We start from the raw sequence: 13220 nt of genomic DNA, 5'->3' as shown, positions 1-13220 counted from the left end.
AATGTCTTTCGTATTTCTTTTATGATGTCGGAAAAGTTTACATTAATAACTTGAGTTTTTCTTAAACCGCTGGTTCACAAGTTTGTTTTTTCTCCACACGAAACTACAAATATGACAGATTGAATTCTCATACACCCCATTTCTTTCAAAGCAGTCGCCATTACCTGGTCAAAGACTTATTTCCGCCACGATTCATAATAACCAAAATAAATTCATTTTTTGGAAGCGGAACTTTCACTTTTCGGATTTCGGAAAATTATGGAATTCAGTTAAGCTCCCTAATTCAGAAAAATTCCGAAACTCGGGAAGAATCCGGAATTTAGAAAATTCCGGAATTGAGAAAAACTCCGGATTTCGAAAAAATCCGGATTGCTCCGAATTCCGGAATTATTCCAAAATGGGAAATTTCCAAATTCCGGAATTTGTCCGGTTTTACCTTCGGGAGTCCGGAAAGTAATAATTCCGGAATTGGCTATCCCTAGTTTATACACAACATTTCAGAACACTAAGTTAGTAGCTGTCTACACACAAACAAATAATGCAAAGCATTTTGTATCCTGCAATTCGTCATGTATTAAAATCCGACAGCAGTTTCAGTATCAGTATCTAACCAGAAATTGCATGTATCTAGTTACTGGAAGCTGAGGTATGAAGAACTGTATTGTGTCTTATCTTTTTTGTGTCTTATACAACCCTGCAAAACACCTAATATCTAAACGGCTTTCTCTAAATCCAAGTTGTAGTACTCACAGTTACATCCATTTGTGTCTATATGATCGTGTTACTAAAGCTTACTATATGACAGCGTTAGTAAGTCTTTCTCTGCTCTCCCGTAAAGTTGTGATACGATCTACTACAGAATAAAGAACCAATTATCAATTTAACCAAGTTGTTGTATTACTACACATCTGCTTCCGCCTCTGTCAACTCTGATCGATCTCGTTGACGCGACATATTTGCTTTTTTACACCCCTTTCTTCGTTTACTGAACTAAACAGTAACTATTCTGAAATATACTACTGCGCATGCCTCGTAGATAAATATTTCTGATGTCAATAGTTTCCGTTTTGTCCAAGGAATGTTCTTTTTCTTATTCCCAGCATGACCCTTTTATTACATTATATGAAGAGCATGTAGGTCTAAATACCTCATGTATTACATAGAATGTAGGTTTAACTCTTCCAGCAAAGAAGAAACATGTGATCATAGTATACAACCCACAGAAGTGATAGCTGGCAATACAGTGGTCGAAATCCCTAAGGACACAGAAAATGAGCAGTCCCCTCCCCTCTGGTCTAGTGGCTAGCACGTGCGACTTTGGTGTCTGGTGTCTCGGGTTCGATTCCCGGCGGGAGAACTTCTATGATTTTTAACTTTTCCTTATGTTTCTGTGTTCGTGTCTCTGTCCTTATAAATTATTAGAAAAAGCAAGTTGAACGAGTGAAGCAAGTAAAATTATCAATAAGTAAGTTACTGAAATACGTTCGGTGAGTCAGTTAAAAGAAAAGTGGACAAAGCACTGACTTTTCACACCGTCCATGCGAGTTCGAATCAATCTCGGCTTGGTTTTTTATCCATTTGAGAGAAAGTATTGTTTCTTTTCGCTACAGCTAATCACTCTTTTCGTATTTTTCCTTGTCGTTCACAGTTAAAGTAACTGACTATTCTTATTCTTTCTACGAATGATGGATCTTCTCTTTGGCTTCATGTCAAACATGCACACGTAATGAAAAACGCTGTCGATAATAATAATAATAATAATAATAATAATAATAATAATAATAATAATAATAATAATAATATCAAATATTACTAGCTAACTCGTGTGTGTATTTCGACAATATAATTTTATATTATTATGTGGAAATAAGTAAGGCTGGCTGGCGCCCCCCCCACTATTTTTTTTTCGATGAGCCTTACGGGTCCACAGTGTCCAAAGTTGGTCCCATCTCACTATCACCTCCTGTTCTCTCGATATAAGTTATCGACATTTTGCCTAAAGAGGGCTCTGCCGTAGCTCCATGACTACCCATGACAATGACTCTTCGTTCATTTTGCATTGAAATCGCTTATTTTTCTGATTACTATGAGTGCATACTGTCCAACGTTGCTCCCATCACTCTACAATTTCCCGTTCTCTCGATATAAATTGCTAATATTTTGTTTGTAAGGGAGATATGGCGTTACAATTATTACGTTTGAAGAAGAATTAAGGAAGATATTGCCTTGCCACAAACAACACCTATTATTATTATTATTATTATTATTATTATTATTATTATTATTATTATTATTATTGTTATTAATAATAATAATAATAATAATAATAATAATAATAATATTTTACTTACCACTAATGTTGCCTACTTTATTTGCAATGGAATGTGTTACTAAAAAGCAAATCAAATAACACTCCTCGCCATTCACGCTCCCGAACTTGAAATACATGATTTACAGTTCTCTGTGTTAGGGGAAAGCACATTTATTATATTATTCTTTCAAATAACACGTTTCACAAGTTACTTCACTTTCAATGTGTAATTTCATATCATCACTAACAATCATCTTGTTCCGATACGAAAATAACTCCCTCCAGAAAAAAAAAGCCTGACCGTAGCGAAAGGGCGTGAACCTTCTTTGTGCGATTAATCGGGTCCAATATTTCAATAAGTCCCTGCACACAAATATCGCAGTAAAAGAGGAAAAGTTATTCAAACTTTCTGAATACCTATTTATGGGCGAAATTTGGTTACCTTGGAAGTTTTTAAGAGTTTGAAGGGCCGCCATTTTGAACATTTTCATCTGTTTATTCTTGTTAACGAACTCATCAAGATATTTCAACAATTAATGTTTGTGCCAAGCTTTGTCTCAGTCCGCTGAAAATTAGGGTGGTTATGGCATTCACAAATAGCGTTATATATATATATACATACAGATAGATAGATAAATAGACACACAGAGGGAGAGAGAAAAGGTGTTTTGCTCCCTACTGGCACCTGTGGTGCGTCAGAGCTAAACTGGGCCCCTTTGCAAAACGTATTGACCAGCCTAACCTAAACACAAACCTCTTAATTGCTAACGTAGAAACGTGGTCGGGAGGTGTAAAGCATGTAGAAATTGTATTTTTAATAACCATGAGTATGGATTCGAACACTCCACTTCCATGTTTTTCTTTTTACTTTTCGCAGCTACATGGGAACGTTCAATTTTTATTCTTTACTAATTGCAAATGGCGTTTACATTCAAAGTATGAGGAATTTTGGTGGCATTTGTTCGGATATTCTTCTCTTTCAAAATTAAGAAGAGAATAAAAGCAATACGCAAAGACAAAAAGTATTATCAGTACTAAACATTACCAATAATAATTGCTACGAAAGACTAAATACGACCTCTTTTACCATCTCTCATGAGCTGTATGTATTATTAACAAACTTTTTAAAAACGTCCTTGACGTGGATTCGAACTCGGGTCCTTTTCATTTGTAAGCCAGCACCTTAACCACTACACGAAGATCATGGCGTGGTGAACTTTTAGTTGTCGGCGTATTTGTTGTAATTGTGTTTTATGTTCCCACTTCGACAATTTTTACTCTTTTTTTCTAAGTTTAACAGCTGTTTCTGGCTTTCTCTTTCAGTGTCGTCCTTTATTTACACTATGCACTATTCGTATTCACAGCTTGTGCTCCTCTGCAATGTCTTATTGAGATTAAACTTTTCTTTTTGCCCCTCAGTAAACATTTGATTGATTTAATCCTCATACTCTCCACGGATGGAGCTCAGGAATGCCAGACTCGAAAAATAGGTGTACATTTACTTTCCTTACAGATAATATCTTATCGTTGGATACTATGGTCATGCTATGACTTGTTTTGAATGAATAGCAACGAAGTTGCAAAGGCTTGAAAATTTGAATTTTTTCAAGAGGCTTTATTTCGAAAAAAATGCTTAGATAAGTATCATATCTAGTTACTTGTGTGGTTTGCAATGGATATGTAAATTATTGTGCCGTTTACAGCACTTCCATATCTCAAAGCGTTCTGGAGATATGAAAAAAAAAAAAACATTGCTGAAGTTTGCATTACTGCTTAAATCATGTAATTGGCAGGATTTGTTGTAATTGCACCTACTAAAAGTTACTCCTGCAATGAGAGAAGGAAAGCAACAATCAGTTTAAATATTGTCCAGAAATACGCCATTTTCAGCAGTGTTGCGAACTTTATCAATGTTTAGCATATCTCCGGAACGGTTTAAGATGTCGAAGTGCTGTAAATGGCAAAATGATTTGTTTGCCAATTGCAAACCACACATGTAATTAGATATGATACTCACCTAAGCATGTTTTCATAATAAAATCTTTCAAAAATTCAAATTTTCACGCCCTTGTAACTTTGTTGTTATTCATTCAAAACAAGTCATAGCATGACCATAGTATCCAACAACAAAGTACTTCCAATATGCATTGTCTTGTTCATCTCTGTTGTGCTATTACTATAATTATAGTAACACATGATTAAATGTGACACGGAGGTGGCGGAAGGGGATCCTCAAAGAAACTACAGAATTCCTGGGGTATTTAAGTCCTGAGATGACTCCTTTGCAGACATACCTGTCAATCAACATTAGGTCAAAAATGCCTGGAATTAAATAGTTCAAACGCCAATATTACCATTAAACACTCAATTTGATTTGCAACACAAATATAATACGTTGGATTAAAATTATGCCATTTAATAAACTTACGTTTACTATTTTTAAACAAGGAAAACTAACTTCAAATATTGAGAAACTCTCATATTTTAAGAATATTTGCCGGACGAAGAAACAAATTGAGAAATATAAACTTCTCTTGTAACAAAATTTTACGTTTATACGTTAACCAAATATTTAGAAGAAGGTTTAGATCAAATTTTAATACTCTCAACGGATATTATTAAATTAAGTTAGAAGTAACAGTGGGAAGTACGTATTCCGCAAAGCAATTGTCATTGGCTGACTAAATCAATCAATCCTTGATTGGAATAGGAAATATTCATGTGCGAAGTAGTATATGAATAAAAAAAGCACTAGCAACTCGAATATATATATATATATATATATATATATATATATATATATATATATATATATATATATATATATAGGGTGTCTCAGGAGACAGGAGCAATACTTCGGAAAATGATAGTATGAGTGATTTTAAACAAAAAAGTTCATATGAACATGGGTCTTAATCTCAAAGGTTTGAGAGCTTCAGGTTGAGAACCATTTTTGACTTTATGTTTCTTATTATTCACCCTGTATTTATTTTACAAAGGTAAGAAATAGCGGATCATGTGACAGTGGTGTCTTTGAAAAGGAAAGTTATTGAGGGAAATTTTGGGAATCAGTGTTGGCATCCAATTCCCTAACATAATTTTAACTTTCACTCAATAATACCCTTTAAAATGACACCACTGTCACATGTTGCAAACCGTTGGAAAGGTTATTCTATCACCTTTGAAAACCGCTGTGTCCCATCTCTGTAGAATAATTACAGGGTGAACAATACACTGTAAAAAATTGTTGTGTTATTTCAACGACATGCCTATGTGTTAACACGATTGTGTTAAAATATAACACAAACAAGGGGTTAGATCAAATCATTCTCCATTTAGAGTTGTGTGTCAAATGTCGGTAGTTGAAATGACACACAGCCTGTGTGTTAACACAAGTGTACAATCTTCGGTGTTTTTTTCTGCGTGATTGCCAAATATGTCGGGCATCTAATTATAAAGGCTTGTGAATTGAAGCTACAGACAAACACAGTAGAAAGAAATACTTGAAAAACCCAGGTATACGCAAAATTTCAAAATGCAAACCTCGCGATGTGTTTTCAATTGTTTTACATAATATTTCTGAAAAAACCCTAACAGCACAAGATGTGCTAGGCATGTGCCATTTAGGTGTTTTAAATTCATCTCCCACATTTGATACATTTCTTGCTTCTTTTTCTAAGCGATTCTGTACTAGAAGCAACAAACGCATCAAGTTCATTAGATGGCAACAGGCGCCGATCAGTTGAAAGTGAATATGGAAGAACTATAAAGTAAAGTAAATAGACAGTCGTCATTTTGTTATAAAATTAGGTCTACATGGCGAGCAGACTTGATCTTATCCCGTACTGTTATCGTCGAATATACGCGGCTTAAAGGAGTACTCTGATTAGCCAAATTCAAAAGATCTCAACAATTTATCCCTCTACAAGCGACGTTCTCTTCATCGCCTCCGTGTTCAAGTCGGGAGAGCACGCGTCTAGTAATTGAAAGGTTGGTGGTTCGTACCCTTCCCCGCCACTGGAGTGCATTTTTTTACTTATTTAAAGTGTTTTTTTTTTAAACGCCAACACCTCGTGGTATGTGTTGAACTAACACCGCATAGCGGTAGTCACGCTGGAACCACTGCCCTATGTTAAAATTGAGTTGAATTAACACAACCATTTTTTACTGTGTACGCAACATAAAGTCAAAAATGAGTCACATTCTGTAGCTCTCAAACTGTCGAGATTAGGATCAATGTTGATATGAATCTTTTTGATTAGAATCATCCATACTACCATTTCCCAAAATATTGTCTCTTCCTTCTGGGACACCCCGTATATATATTCAAAGTAAATGGCTCTGGAGATCTTTAGTCAGCAATAGATTGATAAAGTACGTGTATTCCTTCTTAACCAATAGATTGTCTCTAATGTAAATAGAAGAAAACTATAAAGTAATGTAGTACACGAGAGGGAGTTGCTTAAATTGTTTTGTTTCTCAAATAGGATAAGGTTTACGTAATTTACCTACCGTCGGTTTTATTCTTTCTTTGTAGACCAAAATCTATTTCTTTCGTGATATCATCTATCCATTCCCTTCTCATACCACGTGGTCTATTAGTAGTTTCATTTTTACCAGTTGCATTTACATTTTTTTCTCCTCCAACATCTCCACTCGCTGAAACAGAAATAAAATATAAATTATGTTTTTGATTAGTAGTAGATAAACTTTGAACTCAATATATTTTGTACGCTAATACGCAGTGGTCGAAGTAAGACGGTATGCGGTGGTATACCATACCGCCCCTGGTTTTTCAGTAATGAGGACATACAGTCTCTGGTTTTTTAGTGATCAAGACAATATTTAAATAGCCGGTATGTTGAATGAAAATCATAACAAGACACACCGCCACTGCTTTTTTTCCACTTCGAATACTGCTAATACGTAGGGTCTATATCATGATGTTAGTTGAAACAAGTGTAAGTTACTTGAAACCATTAAACTGAACGTGCTTTTTTGCCCATCTATTCTATCATTACTCGTAAAATTCATCGATTTTACGGTAATGAAATTTGGCATTTCTTCTAGGTTTAGGAAATAGAAATTTTAATCTCAACTTCACTGTTTGAGATTAAAATTCAAGAATAAGAAGCTAAAATAAATTTTAAGTTAGAAGTTAAAACATTTGCAATTTTACCCCCCCCCCAAAAAAAAAACAAAACATTGCACTATACTTATGTTTAAAGTGTAATATAATATTATCCAGAAATAAAATTCAACTAAGCAAATGCTCAGAGGTAAAAGTGGATCTGAGAAGGTAGGAAGACATATGGCTCCACGCCGTCCTCCATGCCTATCTTTAGCGAATGTAATTTTTTAGGAAATGGAAGGATGCCATAGATATTTTTCTGGAAGTAAGGTAACGGCGTCTCCTCGCGTTCCTCTTTAGTTTTAGCCCTGCCTCGCAGATAAAGGTCTGACTCACAATGTTGCTAGGACCAAAAATCTCCGTCAGTAAAATTTTGGAGCAGTTTGTTTGCTTTGAGGCGCCTACATAGAAGCTATCATGAAGGAAAAAACATCAAACACTTTTTTAGTACACTTAGTAACACATAATGTACTTAAATATACGATGTACCTAAAAAGAAAAAAATGAAATGAAATCTTTGAGTTTTACGTCCCACGCTTATGCCGGTTAGGCTAAAGGAAACGGTGATGATGAGAGATGAGTGAAATGGTGGAATGAAGAAACAAGAGTTGGGAGGAAAACATATAGTGTAACAAAAACAACACTTTGTGCCTAATACGAAAAATAATTAGTATATGACCAATTTAAATGTTTGATGTTTTGTAGTTTAGTCTCCGTTTCTTTTTTCTTTCTTTCTTTTCTTTTCTTTTCTTTTTTTCTTTTTCTTTTTTTTGATGAACCTAATGAAACTGGTTTGAAGGGAAAAATTTTAGGAAAGAAACCATAAAATAGTCTGAAACAAAACCGCCGATTTCATATGTTTTTGAAAAACCCAACAATTATACTTTTTTAGTCTTTACTATTTAATTTAACAATTATCAATTAAAAATTAACTTCCGAAAAATTTTATCTACGAGGCTTGTTGGGAAAATAAAGATACACGAGAAAAGTAAGATATACAAGAAACGTAACAAATAAAACACAGTTCTGACCAGAGCAGAATGAAATATATTCCAAAACTATACTTACAATGTGTTACAGTTTCAAAGACCTAACGTCCTCTTCATCAGACACAAACACTCTGTCTCTAGAGTGTTTGTGTCTGATGAAGAGGACGTTAGGTCTTTGAAACTGTAACACATTGTAAGTATAGTTTTGGAATATATTTCATTCTGCTCTGGTCAGAACTGTGTTTTATTTGTTACAGTACTTATCCAGAGCCATGGAATTTGTTCACAAGAAACGTATTGGATCAAGGGCGCCCATCAGTGAGGGGGGGCAAGGTGGGGCGCTCGCTCCCCCCTAAGAGGAAATTGTACTTGGTGGAAATATCAAAAACCTAATAGAATTTTTACATTAATTATAGAAAATTTGAAACTATATTTGGAACGTTGCTTATACTTGCCCCGCCTTGGAAACCACAACATGGGCGCCCTTGTACTGGATTGAAAGAAAGATATACTAGATACGCGGGTACAGAAGTTGCTTCTCCATATTAGCTCAATTTATTGTCCAAACATTTGTTCAAACGCGGAAGAAGTAAAAATCAGGAACCATCACCTGCATCTGGAACCATCTTCCCTGACTTCACCGTCCGTGTGTGAAAAACTATCATGCGGCGTACCTCAGACGTTGCGAGATTCGGTGTTGCCGCTTCCATTTCCAAATCATTCTCTTGACACAAGACTGACTCTGTGAAGTATACTGGCGAATCACTCACAATCTTCGCCATATAGATAAAAGTTACTGTCATTGCTTTCAGCTTTGGTATACAGTTTCCTCAAGTGTGAAAATGTGCTTCTATCTTTACTGTTCTGACGAGCCTTGCATTAAATTGATTTTTGAAAAATGATTAATCTTTAATTTTTTTTTTTAAAAAAATATAAGTCTGCTGAGACTCTACACTTCTACGACTTTAACACATAGAGACCATGGGGTGATGTTAAGAATAACGCTCGGAGCCCTCTACCTTCCACATCCCCACGGGTACGCATTTTATAGAAGCTGAACCATCGGGTAAGTACACACATGCCTTCCTGACTACGTCATCGCTGTTTTAAGAAGTAAGTGTATAGAGTAGCATCATTTCAAGTTTTTCCACGAGAGTGTGGGGGGGGGGGGGAGGATGTCCACTCACATAAGACTTTCACGGTTTTTATTAATATGTTAGAATACAATTTATTAAAAGTCATATGGTTTCTCAAACTCAGAGGAGAGGTTGACCGCCCTCTGCCCTCCCCAAATGACGCCCTTGGATGTAGATAGCTCAAAATGTAAAATGTTTAACACAGGTTTATTAAAAATTCAAATGAACTTAGTTTTATGTTTCATGATTATACTCTTAAACAAAAAGAGACTGATTATTAATGAGTGGAAGGAAACAGGAGAACCTCCAAGAAAACCAACAGACAAGATCTTGCCCACCATAAATTTATATGGCCTAGGATCGAACCAGATAATTTTCGCATGAGAAGTGAGGTTCTACCACTCAGCCATAGCAGGCTCACAATTAGTATTTTAATAATTTTATTAAAATTAGATGTAAGTACAATGAATCCGTTCTACCCACAGAAACATGGTAGTACAGGATGTTCATTGAATCAAAACGGGGCCACTACCAGAATCTGCCGTAGAATTGACAATTCAGGTCGTGATGAATAGCAATGTTGCCGGGTGCAAGTAAGTGAAAGTTTTATCACGATAATTTTAAAGTTTGTTTTTAATTGTTTTCAGAAATTGCTTAATGTAGACAGATTCTTAACACACCTTTTGATGCACTGAAACATCAGCACTGTTGCCAATTCAGAATGTTAATTTATGAAAACCACGTTTTCCCTAGTAACCCCTTACAGAGCCCTCATCCGATTAGTTATCGGTGGAAATGAAAAATTCTTTTTTCCCATTCCATAGTTTCCAAGCTACTCCAACTATACAAACTGAAAATTAACGACAGAACATCTATACGTATGGGTTATGAGTCAATTTACGTGTCTTGTAAAAAAAAAAAAAAAAAAAAATGATTTACACCTTCGGTTACATCTGGCAACACTGTGTGGTTCCTAGAGCACTTCAATCCTTGGTTCCTAGTTTAAAAATATATGCATGAACAAGACTTCATTTTGGTATAACCATTATTTGTGTACCGCTTCCGGTTCAACAGTTCTACTATCCCAAACTCCGGGTTGCATTGTATATTGGACAACGTGTATATTTGTTTCAGAGCTCTCTCGTGGCTAAGCGGTTAGGATATGCGCCTTTGGCGTGGGGGAACTGAGTTCGATTTCTGGCTGGAGCTTACTTGGTTCGGATTTCACGTTAAACTGTAGGTCCACGTCTCATATAGCCTCGCTGCTCAAAATGAAGCTAAAATCAAAAGAACAACGAATCAACATAAATGTGTTTCAAAAAATATTTTCAGGTCGTTTCCTGTTATAGATGATTAACAATTAATTAAACAAAACAATCCGAGGGTGAAAAACACAAGAAAGAGCAAGCAAACAAACAAAAAAATACTAGTTTTCGAACATAACACTCTGACAGATAGTGTTTATGGCAAACTAGTGTGGCTCACGACACCAGACGAGACAGAAATAAGGTTATACATAAACAAGGCTGGTAAATTTTCTAGAAAATCTCGTCGTATTTCTCGAAAGCTTTTGCTGTCTCATCTCGAATTTTTTCGTCTTGTTTTAAAAGGGGTTTATTCACAGTTCGATTGCCGAGGGCCCCAGAAGTTAGACGTTGACCAATAGGTGCATTCTAATAGGAAGTACTCGTCAAGCCCTACCTAGCTCAAGCTTCAGGAAGTTGGTCAAAGAGGGCAGCAAAGGCAGGAGAGTCACTGGTGATTTATCGAAACTGAGAGGTTTTAGGAGTGAAATCAACGTAAGAATAGGATCAGTATGCAGCCACATTTAGCATATGTGAGAAACATCCATAGAGGATAGCTCTAGGCTTAGATATCGTCATAGGTGATGGGTCGAAGATTTTTTTCAAAACTAGATATCTCAAAAGAAAACGAAGATAGACAAAATAAAACAACGTATGTCTAGTATAGAACATTTCAAGAACTTGCATATGACATGCCATTTGTTTCAAGGAGACTTCAGGAACAGGGTGAAACTAGTAAGAGATCATTCTTCAGCATGTGAAAACTGCTGCCAAATCATTTCAAAAATTTAGTCGATATTTCAGTTTAAAGCTATCCTCTATGGATGTTTCTCACATATGCTAAATGCTGTTGCATATTAATTCTATTAGTATATTGATTTCATTCCTAAAATCTCTCAGCTTCTCTAAATCACAAATGATATTTACCTTTGCAGCCCTATTTGACCAACTTCCTGAGATTTTCGAGTCAAGGTAACAGTACATCTAGGTAAGGCTTGACGAGTACATCCTATTACATCTATTGGCCAACCTTCTGAGGCCCTTGGCAATGGAACTGTAAATAAACCCCTTTATTTACAAACTTTTTCATCTGATTTCTTTCTATTTTCAGTTTATTTTTTTAGGTAGGTCACCTTTATGCTGCCCTAACACTATATCCACTTGTGCATTAATAGAATCCACGACTAAAAATAACGGATATTTCTTTTCACCCATTTTCGATCTGACATTTTGTTCTTAAATTATGGCTGCTTTTGCCTTTTTCCAACAAATTTTTGTCTGTTTATAGTCGAAAGGCATTTCTGTACTAAGGTTGGTCTACACTTTTTGTCTTATTTTGATGTCAAGAAAAAAACTCATTTTCTCATATTTTGTGTTACAACTTTTTCGTTCATTCTTGTTCTTATTGAGTAATTCGTTTTTGTACTTACGAGTTGCGGAGGAGCTGGTCTCGTTTACAAGCGGATGAGCATTACATGCTACCATTAATATCCATAACAGAATAAACATGGCCGATTGCTGAAACACGTCTGGAAACAATGCAAGAAACTGGTTCCTTCAGGCCCTCAGGCCATCAGGGAAACATATTTGTTACTAACATCTTCAAAAGCTGAAGATATCTGGCTTTTGTACAACGCAGAACCAATGTTGACATTGCTGCTAGTTCACAGAAAGAATATAAATTCCACCTTACAAAATATTGATTAATCTTAGTAGTTATTACAAAATGTTTATTAATCTTTTGTACAATCACAATGCTTGTGTTCAATAACATTTCTCTTTGTTATGCTTTTAAACTAATGATCACGTCACGGTGACAAGCAGATCTATTGTAATTAGTAGCAAAAACATCAACTGATCTAAGAAAACACGACAAAGTGTACCAAAAATCTAATATAAAAGAACAAATCTAATATTAAAACGTGCTTCAACTCGCTTATTTTTCCAGGCAGGTTCTAAAGAAGTTATGTAATCGAGAAAATAAATTGAACTCGAGATTTAATGATATTTTCACATTTCATGAGTACTGCGAGTTTATAGAGCTTTCAAAATTTACATACCTATGTCGGTCCACTCATATGTAATAAATGAAATCTTTAAGTTTTACGCCCCATGCTTATACCGGTTAGGCTAAAGGAGACGGTGATGATGAGAGATGAGTGAAATGGTGGAATGAAGAAAGTGGGAGGAGACGGGAGAACCTCGAGAAAACCCACGAGCACGGTTTTTGTGCATCATAAAGTCCACACGACGCGAGCTGGGATCGAACCAGGAACCCCAAGCACCGGAGGTGAACGCCCCTACCACTGAGCCACCGCGACCCCACTAATATGCAGTGGCGAATTCACG

The 13220-nt window shown here is 35.7% G+C and overlaps 1 protein-coding gene across 1 annotated transcript in view; it reads right to left on the bottom strand.

Annotated features, from left to right (window-relative positions):
* Window positions 1–12529, bottom strand: part of LOC145692673 (uncharacterized) — a 65171-nt gene extending 52642 nt beyond the window's left edge. The window contains exons 1-2 of the mRNA XM_081768052.1: window positions 12302–12529; window positions 6824–6970 (exon numbers count right to left, since the gene is read on the bottom strand). Coding sequence (XP_081624178.1) covers window positions 6824–6970; window positions 12302–12380 — 226 coding nt within the window. The 5' untranslated portion in view covers window positions 12381–12529. The remainder of the gene's footprint in view (window positions 1–6823; window positions 6971–12301) is intronic.
* Between the last annotated feature and the right edge of the window lie 691 nt (window positions 12530–13220).

The sequence above is a fragment of the Thermobia domestica genome, chromosome 8, assembly GCF_964235325.1.
Source record: "Thermobia domestica chromosome 8, izTheDome1.hap1.1, whole genome shotgun sequence".
Lineage (NCBI taxonomy): Eukaryota > Metazoa > Arthropoda > Insecta > Zygentoma > Lepismatidae > Thermobia > Thermobia domestica.
This window is presented reverse-complemented; position numbering and strand designations above follow the sequence as displayed.